Source organism: Phacochoerus africanus, chromosome 14 (assembly GCF_016906955.1).
Source record: "Phacochoerus africanus isolate WHEZ1 chromosome 14, ROS_Pafr_v1, whole genome shotgun sequence".
Lineage (NCBI taxonomy): Eukaryota > Metazoa > Chordata > Mammalia > Artiodactyla > Suidae > Phacochoerus > Phacochoerus africanus.
In genome coordinates this window covers 20,034,097-20,052,543 of record NC_062557.1, presented here as the reverse complement: position 1 = coordinate 20,052,543, position 18,447 = coordinate 20,034,097, and the positions used below count along the sequence as shown (strand labels likewise).

The 18,447-nt window shown below is 55.0% G+C and overlaps 3 protein-coding genes across 3 annotated transcripts; 2 read left to right on the top strand and 1 right to left on the bottom strand.

Annotated features, from left to right (window-relative positions):
- Positions 1-41: 41 nt before the first annotated feature.
- VAT1 (vesicle amine transport 1) lies at positions 42-7,917 on the bottom strand. The gene is made up of 6 exons (XM_047757209.1): positions 7,427-7,917; positions 3,993-4,200; positions 3,424-3,594; positions 3,233-3,322; positions 1,710-1,951; positions 42-1,534 (listed from the first exon to the last, which is right to left on the bottom strand). Exons 1-6 carry the CDS (start codon positions 7,832-7,834, stop codon positions 1,451-1,453), a joined length of 1,203 nt encoding a protein of 400 aa, XP_047613165.1. The 5' UTR covers positions 7,835-7,917; the 3' UTR covers positions 42-1,450.
- A 166-nt stretch (positions 7,918-8,083) lies between these two features.
- Positions 8,084-9,464, top strand: LOC125113835 (paired mesoderm homeobox protein 2B-like). The gene is made up of 2 exons (XM_047756787.1): positions 8,084-8,865; positions 8,991-9,464. Exons 1-2 carry the CDS (start codon positions 8,830-8,832, stop codon positions 9,462-9,464), a joined length of 510 nt encoding a protein of 169 aa, XP_047612743.1. The 5' UTR covers positions 8,084-8,829.
- On the top strand, positions 9,323-13,205 carry RND2 (Rho family GTPase 2). The gene is made up of 5 exons (XM_047757211.1): positions 9,323-9,574; positions 10,033-10,120; positions 11,211-11,320; positions 12,029-12,163; positions 12,383-13,205. Exons 1-5 carry the CDS (start codon positions 9,473-9,475, stop codon positions 12,641-12,643), a joined length of 696 nt encoding a protein of 231 aa, XP_047613167.1. The 5' UTR covers positions 9,323-9,472; the 3' UTR covers positions 12,644-13,205.
- Positions 13,206-18,447: the final 5,242 nt, after the last annotated feature.

Here is an 18,447-nt window from a genome sequence, read left to right as displayed (position 1 = left end):
CCTAACCCTCCCCTCCACTATCACAGGCAACATCCAGGACCGAGGGTTTGGCTTTTTATTGACACAAACACAAAGGCAGCTTCGGTAATGGGGGTGGGTACACAAAAGCCGAAACTCGAACTTCACACGTTTAGGCCTCATTCAGACGATGACGGGCGGGGCCCCTCCCCTCCCTCCCATTGGCAATGGCTCGGGCAATAACCCTCCCTAATTCCAGGGACTCAGGCCCCTACCCCCAGGAAGTCTCCACTTTGGTTCCAGTGGCCCAGGTCCTAAACCCCTGTTTTGATCCCCTGTTCCATCTCCCCACCCATGTAAACAAAGTTTGGGGCTGAGTTTGAAAAGCTGCCTCCCTGCTCTGAGAAGGCAGTGGGCCTCCCTTGACTACATGGGGAATGTGCTTTGATTTTTACTTTGGTCCCAGAATAAGAGACAGATGGCATTGCCTCTCAGAGCTCTGGCTGGTAAATGCCACACTTAGCTGCAAGGCTGAGAAAGCTTCCCCGCCTCTTTCTCCTCAACCACCACAGAGAAACGACAGCCCCAGAGACAGGACATGGCATGGGCCCACCGGCACACACGCAGATTTTTGGCAGTGTCGTGGGACTGGGGAGCAGCAAAACCCCAGCTCCAGCAGAACAAGGAAGGCACTGGGGAGGACGGGGGGACGGGGGTGTGAGACAGGGAGCCCCACATACCCTAGCAAGGTTTCCACTGCTAAGGCACTGAGAACAAATCCAGAGAACTCAGTGAAAGGTGAGGGGGCTCCATGTCCCTCCCACAGAGCGGTGACCTAGGGGTGCAGAGCTGACTTCCACCCCTGCTGGAAGAGGTACCCCTGGTTGAGAGCGGCAGGACCTCTGGAGGTGGGAGAAGCCCGATTGTGCTCAAGAAGTTGGAGACACGAGGACGAGGCCATGGGACAAGGTGGGCGCTGGCTGGCCCAAGTCGAAGGGACACTAGGGGCGACAGAGGGACATGCTGGATTCACACAGACTGGCCCCATATCCTGAGCTGACATTTCGATTCTTTGGGGAGGTGTGGGGCAGGGGCAGGAGGGGAGATGAGGCGGAGACGGAAGCACACCGGAACTGGACGGGAAGGGATTGGCTAACCTTGGCACAAAAGCAGCACAGCAGGCCCGGGGGGAAAGGGTGGGAGCAGGAAGCGGCCAGCCTCCCTCTGACCCTCCCTGTCCCCTTGGAAGGGCCCAGACATCCAAGTGGTCACTTCCCAACCCCTTTGGAGGGCAGGAAGGGGGGAGGGGGAGGCCCTGACTAAAGAGAGAGAACAGGTTGGGGGTTGGGGGGCTGTCATCACCACGGAGACCTTTGGGGAAGAGAGGGCAGCGCATTGTGATGGAGGATGAACCGCGAGGATCTGGTGGCCAACAGCACATGGCTTCCCAGCTTCTCTCTTCCTGGGCCCCAGGGGTCTCCCAGCCCCCAGCCTAGTTCTCCTTCTCCGGTCCAGGCACTAGGAGGACTTTGCCTATGTTCTTCTTCTCCTGCATCTGCCTCATGGCATCCGCCACCTGGGGAGGAAGACGAGACTCTGCTCCCGGCACCATTTGGCCCCTCCGGGGAGCCAGCCTAAAGGACCCAGCCCTCCTCTTCCCAGGAATCCCCCCCCCACCCCCCGCTCCGCCCCCTGGGATCCCAGCCTTCATGGGTCTACCCAGGCCCTTCCTGCAGAGGCATCACACTCACCTTCTCAAAGGGCCACACGGAGTCGATACGGGGTTTGATGTGGCCCTGGTTGTACAGAGCCACGAGGCGGGCCACCACACCACTGACCAGCTCCACCTCGCCATCCAGGTAGCCCAGGTGGAAGCCGCACACAGCTCGGTTGGCCGGCAGCAGCTGCAGAGCCGACACGCTGAACTGATTCCACCACGTGCGCGCCAGGGCCATCAGGTTCCGCTTGGGACCCGTCAGCAAGTTGGCCATTCCTGAAGGATGAGGAGACACAGCCTGTGAATCCAGGTGCCAGATACACACCTGCATGTCTGGATCCATGCACATCTGCCTTCTGTAGGCCTCTTACAATTACCCATACTGGCGCTGGGGAGTTACAGGAGAACCTCCCACCTGCTGGCCTGGATGGATTCTAGCTGACTCAAAAATTGCTCTAATCTTTATTTATTTGTTTATTTTTGGTGGGAAGTAGTTCGTTTGTTTTTTGTTTTTTAGGGCCACACTCGCGGCTTGTGGAGATTCCCAGGCTAGGGGTCGAATCGGAGCTACACCTGCTGGCTTACACCACAGCCACAGCAACGCAGGATCCGAGCCACGTCTACGACCTATACCACAGCTCACGGCAATGCCAGATGCTTAACCCACTGAGGGAGGCCATGGATTGAACTCATAACCTCATAGTTCCTAGTCAGATTCATTTTCGCTGCACCACAATGGGAACTCTGGGAAGTAGTTTTTTATTTTTATTTTTTTATTTTATTATTTTGATTTTTAGGGCCACACCCATGGCATACAGAAGTTCCCAGACTCAGCATCAAATCAGAGCTGCAGCTGGGGACCTATGCCACAGCCACAGCAACTCCAGGTTCGAGCCATGTATGAGACCTACACCACAGCTCATGGAAATGCTGGATTCTTAACCCACTTAGCAAGGCCAGGGATCGAACCTGCATCCTCGTGGATACTAGTCGGGTTTGTAACCCGCTGAGCCACAACAGGAACTCTGGGAAGTAGTTTTATAAATGAAAATGCAGGAGTTCACTGCTATGAACAGCAAGTTAAGGATCCAATGTTGTCTCTGTGGAGTCACAGGTTCGATCCCCAGGCCGGTACAGTATAAGGATCCAGCATTGCCACAGCTGTGGCTCAGATTCAATCCCTGGCCTGGGAACTTCAATATGGCACAGATGTGGCCAAAAAAAGTAAAAAAGTAAAAAAGAAAAAGAAAATGCAGCTTGCCCAAGAAGCCCAGGAAGTAGAACAGAGGAAAGCAGACTAGTTGATACTGCATCAGGAATAATCCTCAACAAGAAAACAGAGAGAACACAGAACTTGCTATGACTCATGAAAGAGAAGGACAGTAGCTGCACCCAGGAAGGACAGTAGCTGCACCCAGGAAGCAGCTGGCCAGGACCGTCTTAACCATCATCCCTGCCCCCTCCTTCTGCATTCAAAAGCCCCAGGCCCGTATATCCCACTCCTCAGACCCACCCAGCTTCCCCTATCTTCCCCTCCATCCCGGCCCACTAACTCACCATAAATGATCACTTTGCCCATGGGCTTGAGGAGGTTGTAGCCCTTGGCAGTATCTGACCCACCCAGAGGGTCCATGACGATGTCCACTCCTGTTGCAGAGTAGGGGGCCCAGGAACAGCATTAGGATCCACAGATCTGAAGACCCTCTCTGCCCCATGCCATCCTACCCCTTCCCACACCCTGACCCCACCTTTGGGGGAGATCTTCTTGATCTCCTCTACGTAGTCAGTCGTGTGGTAGTCGATGGGGTGTGTGACTCCGTTCTCCTTTAGCACCTCATGCTTGCTGGCTGAGGCCGTTCCAAACACCGTCACATTCTCCACTGTACGGCACAGCTGCAGGGCAGCCATCCCCACACCCCCTAAAGCAAGACAATTTCATAAGGTGGGGATATGGAGTCACCCAGCTACCACCCTCCATTCTTGCCTCTCAAGGAACCACCCCACCACCTTCATTTTGCCTGGGCTTGTCTTGAGGCTTCACCCCCATCCCATGTCTAATTTCTAAGACTGAGAATTGGGGGAAGGGTGGCTGGCAAGGAGCGGGTGCAGGGCGAGGGCATGTTGCTATGGCTAGCACACCAGGCTGGACCTGGTGCCTGAATGTTACCATGGCAACAGCACTGCAGAGGCCTCTGGGCGCCACAGGCCAAGGCAGCTGGTGTTGCCATGACAACAGTCCAGAAATGCAGCAGGGAAGGGGCCTGGAAGGAAATCTGGGAGGGCTAAAGAAGGGGGCTAAATGGAGGGTGCCTGTCACCTGCAGCCATGTGTACCAAGACGCTGTGGCCAGGCCGTAGGTTGCCAAAGTCAAAGAGGACCATGTAGGCTGTGATATAATTGACCAGCAAGGCAGCAGCTTCTTCAAAGGTCATAGCCTCAGGCATCAGAAAGGTATGGGCTGAAGGCACAGTCACTTCCTCCTGCCACATGCCTGACCGGATCAACACCATCACCCGGTCCCCTACCTTGAAGAATGGAAAAAGAAATAAATCACTTTGCTATACACCACAAACTAACACGACACCATACATCAACTATACTTCAATTAAAAAAAAAAAAAAGAATGGAAAGAGCATCATTCAGTTACCCATTCATTCACTCACTGGCAATTTATGACTTTTTATGACTTTCTACTGTGCACAGGGCCCTCTTCCTGGCAATGAAGTAATAGGACAAGCAGCAGCAGTACTCATAATAATGGTAATAATAATAATATCATCAAACAATAACAATTTACCTCTACTGACTACTTATCAAGGGCCAAGTCCTCTTGTAAGTGCTTTACATATAAATAGTCAATTAATCCTCACACTAGCTCTCTGAGGAAGATACCATCCTTATCTCCATCTTACAGATCTTACACTTTACTCTTGGGTAAGGTCCCTGAATACATTAGTTCGGGCAACATGAAGTATTGGTAAAGAGAGCAAACTGCTTTGGTTAAAAAAGGTGGGGGGGGGGGGGGCTCCACTGCTTACTGATAGCATAACCTGGGACAAATAAAAATTATCTAAACTTCCTTTTTTTTTTGTCTTTTTGCCTTTTCTAGGGCTGCTTCCCGAGGCATAGGGAGGTTCCCAGGCTAGGGGTCGAATCAGAGCTGTAGCCACTGGCCTACGCCAGAGCCACAGCAACAAGGGATTCAAGCTGCATCTGCAACCTACACCACAGCTCACGGCAATGCTGGATCCTTAACCTACTGAGCAAGGCCAGGGACTGAACCCACAACCTCATGGTTCCTAGTCGGATTCGTTAACCATTGTGCCACAATGGGACCTCCTATCTAAACTTTCTAAGCCCTAGTTTTCCCATCTGTAAAATGGGGTGGTTGATGAGGGTTAAGTGGCAAAAAAATCATTCAGTGATTTTTAGCCTAATGTCTGGCACATGGTAAGAACTTAGTGTTAGCTCATAATAATGACAATGACAACGATGATGATACGAGTAGCAAGGAGTGGTCACCAATCCAATAACTGAAGGAAGAGCGTAGTATGTGGTAAGGGCCATACTTAACCACAGGTAAAGGTTTCTGAGCAGTTAGGGCTGGGTGCAGTTACCTCAGGAGAAGTATTGGGGAGCTCAGAAAGAACCATCACCCAGACATGAGCTACACAATCCCACACATCAGGAAAAGGCATCCCCCCACCCCCGCACACCCCGACTTCCCCACAGCCTCAGCCACCTGCACAAGAGCCCTCTTGCAGGAGGGAAAGGAAGCAGAGAAAACAGAACTTTCCCCTCCATTTGAACAACTGGGGGCAAGGGGAGGATGGGAGAAAGGAGGCAGTTTCAGGAGGAAGGCCTCTCATGGTTCTCTGAAGAGCATGGAGAGGGAGGTGTGGGTGCTGTTCTGGGACAATGGAGTCTGTCTTGGTCCCTGCCAGGAATGATGGGAATTCTGTATATTAACGAGACTTGGGATCCAAGGGGCAGGAGAATGGGACTCCCACACATACCCTTTTTCGTGTCCTCAAGCCCCCACGCTCCACTGAGGAGGAGTACTGAGGGCAGGCTAGGATTTTTTTCTGTAAGCACTGGCCTGAGATGAGGCCTGGGGCATGGAAGCATCTCACCCCAGGACTCAGGACTATCAGACTCAGAAATAACCCCAGGAGAGCTGGAAAAGTATAGTGGTCAGTCCAGGTGGTGGCCAGTCCCAGGTTTGGCCCCAAACAAGGTCCACTTACCCAGGCTAATGCCTACCCCTCAGCCCATCACAGGACAGTCTCATGACCCCTCCCCAGCCCAGATATCAGGAGGGAGGGAGGGAGGGCTCTCTCCACAGAATCCAGCCTCTTACATCAGATTCTTGCCCTGGACAGGATATCCTGTATTTATGAAGCGGAAAGTGTGGGGAGAAGAGGTTAGGTGGTTGGCCTTCAACAGTAACATGAACTACAATTCCCTCCAGCACCCCCTACAAAAAAAAAAAAAAAATTCCTCTTGGCATCTTCTCACAGTGGGGTTATTTAGAAGTCAGTGGAAAGGGTGGGGCAAGAGCTAAACTCAGGGAGAAGCCCTTTAACTAGGAAGGTGATGTTTGCCTGTTCAATAAATCCAAGAATTTCAGCTCTGGGATCTGGGACCCCCAGGTCTGGCAAGATGAAGTCTGCGATTTGATGCGTCTCTCTTGCAGGGACCTGATTTGAAAGAAACCCCTAAACAAATGACGTGCAAAGGCCTCACCCTGGGGCTCTCCAAAAGTTGGTTATTTGGAACTCTCTGGTGTCCGGGGTTGTGGCCAAGATTAACGATAAACAAAAAAGAGACGCAGACCGGCAGAGCTGGGCCAACCTGCTCACGGTGCCACACCCCCCTCCTCAGTCCAAACGGGCACAGGCCGGGTTTTCGAGGCGAGGGTCCTCTACGCAGAAGGCAGAGGCGGGTTCCGCGCAAAGTTCCCTAGGGCGGCCCGGGGTCGTGGTCCGCTCGCTGAGTCACCAGACAAGGAGACAGGCCAAGACAAAGACACAGACACCCAATCTCGCACCCCCCCCCCCGTCCCCACCCTTACCCCCTTCCCGCTTTCCCCGAGATCAGCCTGGCAGTGTAAGGCCGGAGTGAGGGTGGGGGCAGTGGCGGGGGTGGCAGGCTCCCTCTCCTCCATGACGGGCGTGTCTGTCTCTATGGCCCTGCTCGGGAGGGGCCGCCTCGCACTCCCACAGACCACGGGGCTGCATGTGACCAGGGCCCTGGCAGGGCCATGCGCCCCCGCCCAACCCCGACTACATAGCTCTTCAAACTCCCTTGGGGAAAAAGGCACCAATGGTCGCTCAGAGTCACAGATCACGATTACCTACAGAGTGTTTGGTGGGCAGGGGTACAGGATAGGTTTTACTGGTGATGGGAGGGGGCCGTAGAGGTCATTGTGCGCATGCGCACAGGCGCCTTATTGTTTCCCACCACCCACCCACAACCACCGCCGTCGCTTTTGGGCGGCGGCCACAATTAAAATGTTTGGGAAAGAGGCAATTACTCCATCTGAAACCTCTACCCCCAAATATAAATCCAGTTTTCCAGGAGCCTCAGAGCACAGGCTCCTTTCCTACGCCTTCCATGCCCGTCTACCAGAGTCCATGCCAGTTTCCCCCGTCCTGCCACACCCCCGGCGCCCGCCCACTCTTGCCCCGCTGCCCCCTGGCCTGCGCAGCTTCTCTCTGCCCTGCCCAGTCCTGCGCTGGCCCCGCTCACCTTGCGGTCTTCGACTCCCTCGCCCACGGCGATCACCACACCCGCGCCCTCCATGCCCGGAGTAATGGGCAGAGGCGGCAGCCGGTCGTACAGCCCCTGCCGGGCCATAAGGTCAGCAAAGTTGAGCCCGCAGGCCTTGACGCGAAGCGTCAGCTGGCCCGGCCCGGGGGCCGGGGGTGCGGCCGGCCGGCTCTGCAGCTTCACCTTGTCGTAGCCGCCGAAGCCAGTGAGTACCAGGCAGCGCAGCGGTGGCAGCGGCGGTGAATCGGCTCCCTCGGAGACCGCCGGTGGCTGGGAGTCGCCGGCTGTCTCCGCCTTCGGGAGCTGCGAAGAGGCATCTTCTCCAGCCCCTGCTTCAGTTGTCGCCACCACAGTGGCCGCCTCGGCTACCTCTCTCTCGGCAGACATGGCTGGGACCGCCGAAGTGCGCGCACAGCTGGACCGAGAGTGCAACGCGGGGAAAGGCGGGGCGCGTCAGGACTTGCTAGGGCAGCGGATTGCGAGCGGGAGGGGCGGGGCGCTGAGACGGGGGCGGGGCCTCGCGCTCAGACTTAAAGGGCCAGGGCCACCTTGCGTGTGCCGCGGGAGCGCGAAAGGTGGAGATGAGGGGGACGACCCACGCGAGGCCATTCTTGGGATCATGAAGGCCGCGAGTTAATTATTTACTCATAATAAATAAGTTATAAATATATTGAGACAGTCTGAAGGACGATCCCCAAAACTGAGCTTAAATTTGATGGAGGGAGCCAGCCACCTGTGGAGTGGAACCCAAACCAAGTTGTTCCTTAGGCTCTGACTCTACCCTTAGGTGACCCATTCCGTATGGTCTTGCAGTGACAAACTTGGAGCAGAGTGACAGAGCCAGCTGACTTTGTTAAAGCATTGTGCTTCAGTTGTCCCTTCTTGCAAAATGGTGATAATGTTGCTTGCTCTAGTTATCTTTATAGGGTAAAGATAAAATTAAATCCTGTATTCTCTACTTAAAGAAGCGCTTTTAGGAAGTTCCCCTGTGGCTCAGCGGGTTAAGGATCCCGAGCAGGCTGCAACTGCCGGTCAGGTTCGACCCCCGGCCCAGGAACTTCTACATGCTGCGATTGTGGCCAAGCGCTTTTAAAAGGTAAAAAATGCCACGCGAATGCAAAATAGAGGTTTGATTATTGTTAGACTCCAAATCAAGCCTGAAGTGACTTTAGCATTTGTCTCTGGCTCCCACAGGGCTGTCACTCTGGGCAGTTCTAGCTTCTTCCTTCTCCCAATCTCCTTCTCCCCGAAGCATCCACCAGAGGACGCAGCTTCCCCCAAACTTTCCACTCTGCTTGGCTAGAGAAACTCAGTCCACGTTTTCCTGCTACTCCGGGCCCGCAGTTAAATCACTGCAGCCCCAGACTAAGCTGTCCGTTACCATGGGAACGGAAAGCCATGACGTCACCATTGTCTGGGTGAGTGCGTTGGAGTCCATGCCTATACATTCCCAGGACTCCCTGCAGGACTTGAGAGTGGAGGAGAGAAACCGAACCAAAAAGACTTCCTTTTCCCCCTACCTTCTCGCGCCCCCTCCTGTTAGGAAAGTGGATGGCTGCCCCCCGCGCGTGTCCGAACTACCACGCCGGCGACCACGCGTGAGCACGCAGAAGGCCCAAACCTCCCACCATACCCCTCAGAACTTTCCCCGAACTCCTCCTTGCCTCTATCCCCAAGGAAGTCAAGTCAGTCAAATAACGAGGCTCAGACTGTCCCAAACCCGCCGGGGCCCCTCGGATCACACCCGCACGCTAGAATCCTGCTTCTGGGCCGCGGTTTCCCTCGGACCCCGCCCCGCTCCTCGGGCCCCGCCCCCCGGCAGCGCGGGAGGGAGGCGGGGCCGGGGGCGCGGCCGCCGGGCTGGGGGCGGGGCGGAGGGGGGGCCGCGGCCCCGGGCGGGGGCTCGGCGCGGGCCCGGGAGATGCCGGTGTCGGCGGCCCGAGCGGCTGCAGCTGCAGCGGCGGGGGAGGCGGCAGCGGGGCCAGGGAGGGGGGCTGCGCAGGGGGCCGGCGCGTAGCCGGGACTATGGAGGGGCAGAGCGGCCGCTGCAAGATTGTGGTGGTGGGGGACGCAGAGTGCGGCAAGACGGCGCTGCTGCAGGTGTTCGCCAAGGACGCCTACCCCGGGGTGAGGAACCGACGTCTTGTGTGGGGGGCGCTGAGGCCGCGGGAGTGGGTGACTGGGGCCTGGGGGACGGACGGAAATGGGTGCTGGGGTAACCAGGGATCCAGAGAGAGGGGCTTGGAGGACTGGGGAAGGCGTTGGGTTTTCTGGAAGGACTGCAGAGGTTTGGGGTGGGAGCAATTGGGGAGCAGGGTGAGATGAATGGGGCTTGGGAGAACCAGAGGATCCCGGAGGGGGCGCTAGGGGAATGTCGAGGGTCCTGAGCTTTGGAGCAGGGAAGAACTAGGGCCTTAAGGGACTAGCAGAGATTCCGCTGAGGCAGCCGCTCCCAAGATCTCCCCTCTGCCCAGCGTCCGACCAACTTGTGTCCTGGGGCTGGGCTGCACGGGGTGTGGGAGTGAGGAGGGCATTTGCCTGGGTGAGGACGGGAGGATCTCATCTTGACCCATCCGTGTCTGCAGAGTTATGTCCCCACCGTGTTTGAGAACTACACCGCCAGCTTTGAGATCGACAAGCGCCGCATTGAGCTCAACATGTGGGACACTTCAGGTAGCCAAATCCCTTGGGGTCACCCTGACTCCTCCCTGGGCTAGACCCTTAGTCTCCAGGTCAGCCCAGCCAGTCCATCCAATTCCAGGAGGAAGGAAAATCAATGTCCTGTTTAAAGCCGGGGAAACTGAGGCAGAGCTTTCAGAGACACACAGAAACCTTGTCCCAAAGGAGAAAAGGCCCAGTATCCGATGCCTCAGCTGGATTCCGTCTACCTTGGAAAGTTGGGATGGAATGGCTTTTATTTTGAACATGTTTCTTAAGAGATAGGGCTAGGTTTAGGAAAGATATTTAGAATTTCTTGGGGTGGGGGATGGGGAACTGCTGTTTTGTTTTGTTTTTTTTTTTTGTCTTTTTGCTATTTCTTGGGCCGCTCCCGCGGCATATGGAGGTTCCCAGGCTAGGGGTTGAATCGGAGCTGTAGCCACCGGCCTACGCCAGACCCACAGCAACGAGGGATCCGAGCCGCGCCTGCGACCTACACCACAGCTCACGGCAACGCCGGACCCTTAACCCACATGAGCAAGGGCAGGGACCGAACCCGCAACCTCATGGTTCCTAGTCGGATTCGTTAACCACTGCGCCACGACGGGAACTCCGGAACTGCTTCTTTAGACTGAATTATGGAAATCTGAGCTCAAGTCCTCAGAGGGTGGGAGAGTTCTACCCCTGCCCCTTCCCCTCCTCCAAAAAAGGCGAGGGTTTTATTGTTTGTTTGTTTTAAATTTTTACTTGGCTCCCCTGGAGGGCTTTGGAAGATGTCTGTCCAAGCCCAGAAAGCACATTCAACATTTTGTGAGAATGTTGAGAGATTTCATGAGCTTCTCAAGGGCTCAGAAAAGATTAAGAATGATTACTTTTAGAGAAACCCCTGGGGAAGTGGAGAGCTTTTTTTCTGCCACCTGACCTCTCCTCTGTCTGCTCTCCCCTTCTTAGAGAAACACAGACTCCTTGATGGGTAGTAATCCCTGCTCTTTTCCATTCTCTGCTCAGACTCCCCTGACAGGATGGCTAAGATCTCCCATTCCCTTCCTGGCCTTCCGCACGCTCAGGATCCTCGTCTGTCCCCTCCCTCCCTGTCTTCTCTCAGGTTCTTCTTACTATGATAATGTCCGGCCTCTGGCCTACCCTGATTCGGATGCTGTGCTCATCTGCTTCGACATTAGCCGACCAGAAACACTGGACAATGTCCTCAAGAAGGTGGGAGCCTGGGGAAGCAGGACAGCTAAACTGAGGGGGACCAGAAACCACGGTCCTGACACAACATGAGCCAGGAGGAGGGAGTTACAGCTGAGCATGGCCATCAGCTGGAGAGTGTGTGAGGCTCTCATCCTTCTCCATCCACTCCTGACTGCCTGGAAATCAGTCCTCAGAGCTGGATATGGCGTCACGGGGCAATGGGGGACAAGAAGGAGAAGGACACAAGGGATTCCTTGTCCACCCTCCCTGTCTCCTTGGGTGTGGGAGCCCCAGATGGAGGGGGTGGGAATGCTGCTGCAGGAGCTCAGGACCCTGTGGTCTCCTCTCCAGACCCCTATTTCCATGAGAAAAGTCCATGGTGAATGTACCGAAGTCAGCTAAGCGAGCCCCAGGTCCTGGTGTGGGAGGGGAGGGCGAGACGGGTCTGCTCCTAGGAGCAAATTTGGAAAAGAGGGGGAATGGGAAGGTTCCAGGCTGGCAGAAACTTCGTGGCCACTGAGGTAGAAACGGGGCCCTACCCCACCTACCCCAGCCCTCAGCTCCTCCCCTTCTCCCACACTCCTTCCTGCTTCCAGCCCAAGCCCACCATTCCTACCTCCTTGCTCACACATGGGAGAACCCCGTGCATGGCTTCTGCATGCTGTGAGCAAGGGTTCACGCTGTGCTTCCTTCTACCCCTGCATCACTCTGTTTTCTTCCTCCCAATAGTGGCAAGGGGAGACTCAGGAGTTTTGCCCCAATGCCAAGGTTGTGCTGGTTGGCTGTAAACTGGACATGCGGACCGACCTGGCCACACTGAGGGAGCTGTCCAAGCAGAGGCTTATCCCTGTTACACATGAGCAGGTGGGACCCTTCCCCTCTGACCTAGTCACAGCCTAGACCTCCTGCCTCTGCCCCTCTCAGTCTCCGATTTGAAAACACCCTGTTTGGCTAATCCCTTGCCCTGGCCTCTGACCTCTGACCCGATCCCTTGACACCCCCACCCCCACCCTCAGCTTCCCTGCCCCTTCATGAGCTGCTGGCTAAGCCCCCTAACTCTCTCCATGCACTCCATCCTTCTAGGGCACTGTACTGGCCAAGCAGGTGGGCGCTGTGTCCTACGTGGAGTGCTCCTCCCGATCCTCCGAGCGCAGCGTCAGAGATGTCTTCCACGTGGCCACGGTGGCTTCCCTCGGCCGTGGCCACAGGCAGCTGCGCCGAACTGACTCGCGCCGGGGACTGCAGCGTTCCACTCAGCTGGCAGGACGGCCAGAGCGGGGCAACGGGACCGGGAGCGAGGGCGAGATACACAAGGATAGAGCCAAGAGCTGCAACCTCATGTGAGGGGCCTGGTGGGCCAGAGTGTGAGGCGGGGAGGCGTAGGGCACACTTGTTCCCCTGCTGGCCCCTGGCTTCCTGACCTCCTGATTCTGGCTGGGACTTCAAGGCCAGTGTGTGAACAATTCCCTTGGGCAGGGGAGCTGGAGACAAGAGTGCCGCCACTCCCCGCGTCCTCATTCTGCTCCTCTCCATGGCAAGTTGAGGGCACTAGCAGGGAGGCATCTGGGCTGGGAGCTGGGATGGGATGGGGTGGGGGCGGGGGGACAGCTGGCATCAAGCAGTGACCTTGGTTGAGTCTCAGTAAATGAAGGGTGCCTTCCCTCCCCACCTTCAGTCCCCATATCCTGGCCCTGGCTTCCTCCCCTAAGGAAAGTGTCCATTCTCTGAGCTTCCCTCTTCCTTGCCCCTCACATCTACAGCTGTTCTCACTCATCCTAACCTCCAGGCAACATGCATTAAATTCAAAAGCAAGTTGAGAAGCCTTTACCCCCAACTACCCACCAGTCCTAGCTCCCTCTCTCCCATCCCCCAACAGTCCCCAAATAAAGCCCGTGTCCATGGAAAACTGCTGTGGCTTTAGTTTGGTTGCTTTCTAAAGGAAAACAAAAACAAAACAAAACAGGAGTTCCTATCGTGGCTCAGCAGTTAATGAACCCAGCGAGTATGCACGAGGACGCCGATTGGGTCCTTGGCCTCATTCAGTGAGTTAAGGATCCGGTATTGCTGTGAGCTGTGGTGTAGGTCGAAGGCTCGGCTCAGATCTGGCATTGCTGTGGCTGTGACGTAGCCCAGCGTCTACAGCTCCAATTCGACCCCTGGCCTTGGAAACTCCATATGCTGTAGGTGCAGCCCTAAAAAAAAAAAAAAAAAAGATAATAAAAAAATAAAACAGGAGTTCCCGTCATAGCGCAGTGGTTAACAAATCCGACTAGGAACCATGGGGTTGCGGGTTTGATCCCTGGCCTTGATCAGTGGGTTAAGGATCCAGCGTTGCTGTGAGCTATGGTGTAGGTCACAGAGGTGGCTCGGATCCCAAGATGCTGTGGCTCTGGCGTAGGCTGGTGGCTGCAACTCTAATACGACCCCTAACCTGGGAACCTCCATATGCCATGGGAATGGCCCTCGAAAAGACAAAATAAATTAATTAATTAATTAAAACAAACACCAAAAAACGAAACAATCTACCAGTCTCCAGCAGCAGGAGTGAAAGTTAGACTTCAGGATAAACTGTTGATGCCCACAGATGACGTACAGGAAAAAGCTGTGGGTTGGATCAGCAGTGTCCTTTTAGGAGCCAGAAGTGGGAGAGTGAGCTATCTTGGGAATATTCATCTCAGCTAATGAGCCAGACAATCCTAAAGCCATTAGAGGGTTTTAAAGTGGACTGATGTGCAATTCATTACCCAGCCCAACTGGGGCCTCCTGCTAATGTGGAAGGGGTCCTGCTGAAGTGGTCCGGGCCATCTCCAGCTTCAGCTTGGACTCTGCTGGTGCCCTGGGAGTTCTGGGGGAGGGAGGGCATCAAAACCTCCATATCCAGAAGCTGACCCTGGGCAGAGTGAAGTTTCCCAAGGGGACAGTAGTTTGATTCTGGAGTCTTCTTCAAGTCTCTCCCTCTTTCCATCCTGAGCTCCTTGATTCTGGAGAGATCTGTGAGTTGGGGGTCACACCTCCCCAACCTCCTAGAGAAGGAAAGCCAGTGGGAGGGGGCGGCCAGGGCCCTTGTCAGCAAAGACAGTGCTGGTCTGTTTTCTCCAGAGTCTGGTTTCACATTGTCCTGTATTCCCTCCCTGGCTCTGGTCCCACTGGCCTCTTTTCGGTGACATTCTCCCCCAGGAACCATCCTTGGCTCTCCCCTCCCCCAGCCCCAGCCAGTTTTTCAGACACACTCTGGGAGACCTTACCCTCCCATCTGCTAGGATCCCCCTCCCCCTAATTCGCAGCCCATCCCTTTCTCATTCATTCAGCAAATGTGTACTAAGCACCAAGTGTGCCAGACAGTGGCTTAGGATTCTCAAAGGACCAATCTCTGGGCTTTGGAGGCCAGCCCCGTGGGGAAGAGAGGTACCCCAGGTGCAATGAATGCCTTGGCTTGTGGGAGCTCCTTAGAGCCTCATGAGCCTGTCCTCTGAGCCAGGTCCTTGAGAATTAAGTTTACCAGTCAGGGAAGTGGTTGGAACAGCACTCTGAGCAGAGGGTACAGCATGTGCAAACAGGTGGAGATGAGAAAGTGTGGCATTGTTGGGGCTGTCAACAGCGGAGAGGGTAGAAGACAAGGCAGGTCGGCACATCAAGGCCACTGCAGGGCCCACAGAGGAACCAAGACTTCATTCTGAGGATGTGACAGGGCACAAGTGGTTTCAAGCAGAGAATGAAGTGACCAGGTTTGTTTTTTGGGTGGCTGATTATCTGGGAGAGGTGATGGGAGCTGAGGGGTTTGGCTCTAATGTGTCCTTTAAAATACATTCTCCTCAGGAGTTCCCGTTGTGGTGCAGTGGTTAATGAATCCGACTAGGAACCATGAGGTTGCGGGTTCTATCCCTGGCCTTGCTCAGTGGGTTAAGGATCCGGCGTCGCCCTGAGCTGTGGTGTAGGTCGCAGACGCGGCTCGGATCCTGAGTTGCTGTGGCTATGGTGTAGGCCGGCGGCTACAGCTCCAATTAGACCCCTAGCCTGGGAACCTCCATATGCCGCGGGAGCGGCCCAAGAAATGGCAAAAAGGCAAATGAATGAATAAATAAATAAATAAATACAATAAAATACATTCTCCTTAAAAAAAGAAAAAAAAATCCAAGAAGTTCAAAAAAAATCCAGTGGTGCAAGTGGATCAGCTGCATCTTTGGAGCACTGGTTTGCAGGTTCGATCCCTCGGCCAGGACAGTGGGTTAAAGATCCCCAATGCCGCAGCTGTGGTTGGTTGGATCTAATCCCTGGCCTGGGAACTCCATATGCCACAGGGTGGCCAAAAAAGAAAATTAATAATAATAATAATAATAATAGCTTCTCCTTTTCCTATCCAGGGGCACCCAGTCTTGACAGGAAAGGAAATCCCCACTCCTGGCTCATGAGGCACTCCTTGTCCTCCCTCTCCTACGGGACCCTGTCCTGGTCCATCTCAGCCAGTCTCCTCAAGGATTCTAGGACAGAGTTCCCAGTGTTGCTCAGTGGGTTACCATCCCAACTAGTATCCATGAGGATGCAGGTTGGATCCCTAGCCTCACTCAGTGGGTTAAGGATCTGGCCAGGTGTTGCTATGGCTGTGGTGTAGGCAGGCAGCTGCAGCTCTGATTCAGCCCCTAGCCTGGGAACTTCCATATGCTGCAGGTTCGGCCCTAAAAAGCCAAAAAGAAAAAAAAAAGGGTTCTGGAACAGCTTTAAGGGCACTGGGCACCCCATCCTCTTAAGTTGAGACCTGGTGAGGGGCTGGCTCCAAGACCCTCCGTAAGGACACTGAGTCCTGGATCAAGAGTGCTGGAGAGGGCTGGGGCCAGCGAGGTGGATCTGGGTCTGGTCTCAGAGGACTGTCCCTCCCCCCACCCGCCTTACCATTGTCTTGGGACTTTTGGCTGTGACTTCTCATCTCCTCTTTGGACTTTGGTCCAAAGCAGGCTCAAGCCTGTAGCCGCCAAAGTACAGAGTTTGCACCCCCTCTCTTTTCCCAACCTCCCTCTCTCCTGCCGTGCTCAGGGAATGCAAACGCATTGCAATATCCGCCTAAAGCAAACATAATTAGGAAGATAAATCAGCTGGAGAAGCCCCCAAAGTTTAATACATTTCCAGTAACACCGGGAACAGATTTCAGTCCCCTCTGCGGGTCTGGGTTGCCAGACGTCTTTTTTCCAGAGAGGGGCTGTGCCTCTGGGCTGGGGAGCCAAAGAGTAGGAGGTGGGAATGGGGCTCTTCCAAGATCCTCTAAGGCCTCCGTAGGCTGGAAGTACAGGACCTTCCCCCCATCCCCACCCCCACCCCCACCCCAGATGCAGGAGTCAGACCCAGCTTCCTCCTCTGCAGCTGTTTCCCCCACAAATTAGACACCCGTTTGGGAAACAATGTAGCCTCGTTAATCATTTAATGAAATAAACAACTAATCAAGCTGTGATGCTGCCAGTGTTTCTTAACCTCAGCAATCAGCCTGCCCTGGGGAGGGTGGAGAGGGAAGGAATGGATGGGGCGGGGGCAGGGACTTGGCTGACACCCCCATCCCACCCCACCAAATGCTTCAGTGGACAGGGTCATCCCCTTGTGCCTCCAGCCTTTATAGAAGGGACAGTCATGAAAAGCGCTTGAGATCTGCAAGCAGGGGTCGTCGGAGGGCCTGGGTCCCAGCTCTGCTGCTTCCCATCTGGGGAGCCTTTAAGAGGCCCTGCAGGCATCTGAACCTCAGTTTTCACACTCAGAAAAGGGAGCTTATTGCCACATCTGCCTCACTGTGTTGCTGAGGGAGATTCAGAGAGGAGAAAGGATGTAGAAAAGTGTGTGACCCTCTAAAGGGGCTGAGCTGATGTCAACCTTAATTCTTTACCACTTGAGACACCCAGGCTTGAGTGCCTCTGAACTGGGACTGAGGGAATCAGGAAAGGCTTCGTGGAGGGGGCTTCTGGTCTTGGGGTTCAAAGACTGCAGGAAGGTCAGAAGACAGGAAGGAGGAGGTCAGATGTCTTGTCCCCACACCTTATTAACTCCTCAAAGGCAGACATCCTTTTTTGTTTTCTTTTTCTTCCCATTTTTGGCCGCCCAGTGGCAAATGGAGCTCCTAGGCCTGGGATCCCATCTGAGCTGCAGTCGCAACCTAAGCCGCAGCTTCGGCAATGCCGGATCCTTATGCCCTGCCAGGGATCGAACCCGCACCCTAGAGCTCCCAAGCCACAGCAGGAACTCCAAGGCTGACATCCTTGGTCCCCATTTTTCTGAACTGCCCCCATTATCTTTGCTCCATCTTGCCATGGTGACCCCACCCCAGATGGACTCAGACTGGTCCTGCAGCTGAGGTGGGGGAAGGGATCAGGTCCCCGAGAGGTTCCCCGTGGACACCAGGACCCTAGCAGGCAATCCTGCCAGAGCTCCACTCTCTCTTCCCAAGGAAAGGGGTTTGGCTCTTGTGCATCCCTCTTTCCCTCCCTGCCAACAAAGGGCTTTCTTCTGCACAGTGCAGCCCCTCTCCCCCGCCTCCCCCTTCCAGCTGAGTTCCCAGGTCTCTCTCCATTTCTAGCCAATCCCCTACTCCCTCTCCTCAAGGCTGGGGGTGAAGGTCAGAGAGAGGGGAGGCTCCAGGTCCAGGCATGTGGGGTGATTCCCAAGCAGCCAGAGAGACAAGCGGGACAAGTACATCAGTGCCCCTCCCCCCCAAGAAAATGCTTCTGCTGTTGACTCCTAAATAACAGATGTCTGTCTGCATATTAATGAGATTGGACGAATAATTGGTGAGTTTTTCATTCAGTGTCAGAATGAACTCGGAGGCCTTATGTTCGTGCACACAGACACCCACTCACCCCGACTCTCCCCTTCCCCCGGAGCACAATGACACAGACACAGATGCTGGCAAGCTTGGCCCGCAAAGGGGAGGGGCAGACAGGGGAGTGGGAGGGGGTGTCAGCAGGATGGAGACCTCCTGGGTCTGGGTCTGTCAGGTTTCTCCTTCTTGATTGCCGCCTCTCCAGTTCCCTGCCCCCACAGGGGGCAAAAGCTTGCCTTTGTGAGATTTCAACCACCTTGCAGAAGGGGCCCAGGGGAAGGCAGGAGCCTGAAGCCAGGGAGGCAGGAGGCAGGTGCTGCCCAGGGCAGAGCAACAAAGCAGTGGCGAGGTTGTG

Coding starts and splice junctions, on each gene's coding strand:
- VAT1 (XM_047757209.1), bottom strand. CDS start 7,834: ATGTCTGCCGAGAGAGAGGTAGCCGAGGCGGCCACTGTGGTGGCGACA. Junction 3,323..3,423: donor CAAGAAGATCTCCCCCAAAG/GTGGGGTCAGGG, acceptor ACTCTGCAACAG/GAGTGGACATCGTCATGGAC. Junction 1,535..1,709: donor CCGTGTGGCCCTTTGAGAAG/GTGAGTGTGATG, acceptor CTTCCTCCCCAG/GTGGCGGATGCCATGAGGCA.
- RND2 (XM_047757211.1), top strand. CDS start 9,473: ATGGAGGGGCAGAGCGGCCGCTGCAAGATTGTGGTGGTGGGGGACGCA. Junction 9,575..10,032: donor CCAAGGACGCCTACCCCGGG/GTGAGGAACCGA, acceptor CCGTGTCTGCAG/AGTTATGTCCCCACCGTGTT. Junction 11,321..12,028: donor TGGACAATGTCCTCAAGAAG/GTGGGAGCCTGG, acceptor TCCTCCCAATAG/TGGCAAGGGGAGACTCAGGA.
- LOC125113835 (XM_047756787.1), top strand. CDS start 8,830: ATGGGAACGGAAAGCCATGACGTCACCATTGTCTGG. Junction 8,866..8,990: donor ATGACGTCACCATTGTCTGG/GTGAGTGCGTTG, acceptor CCCTCCTGTTAG/GAAAGTGGATGGCTGCCCCC.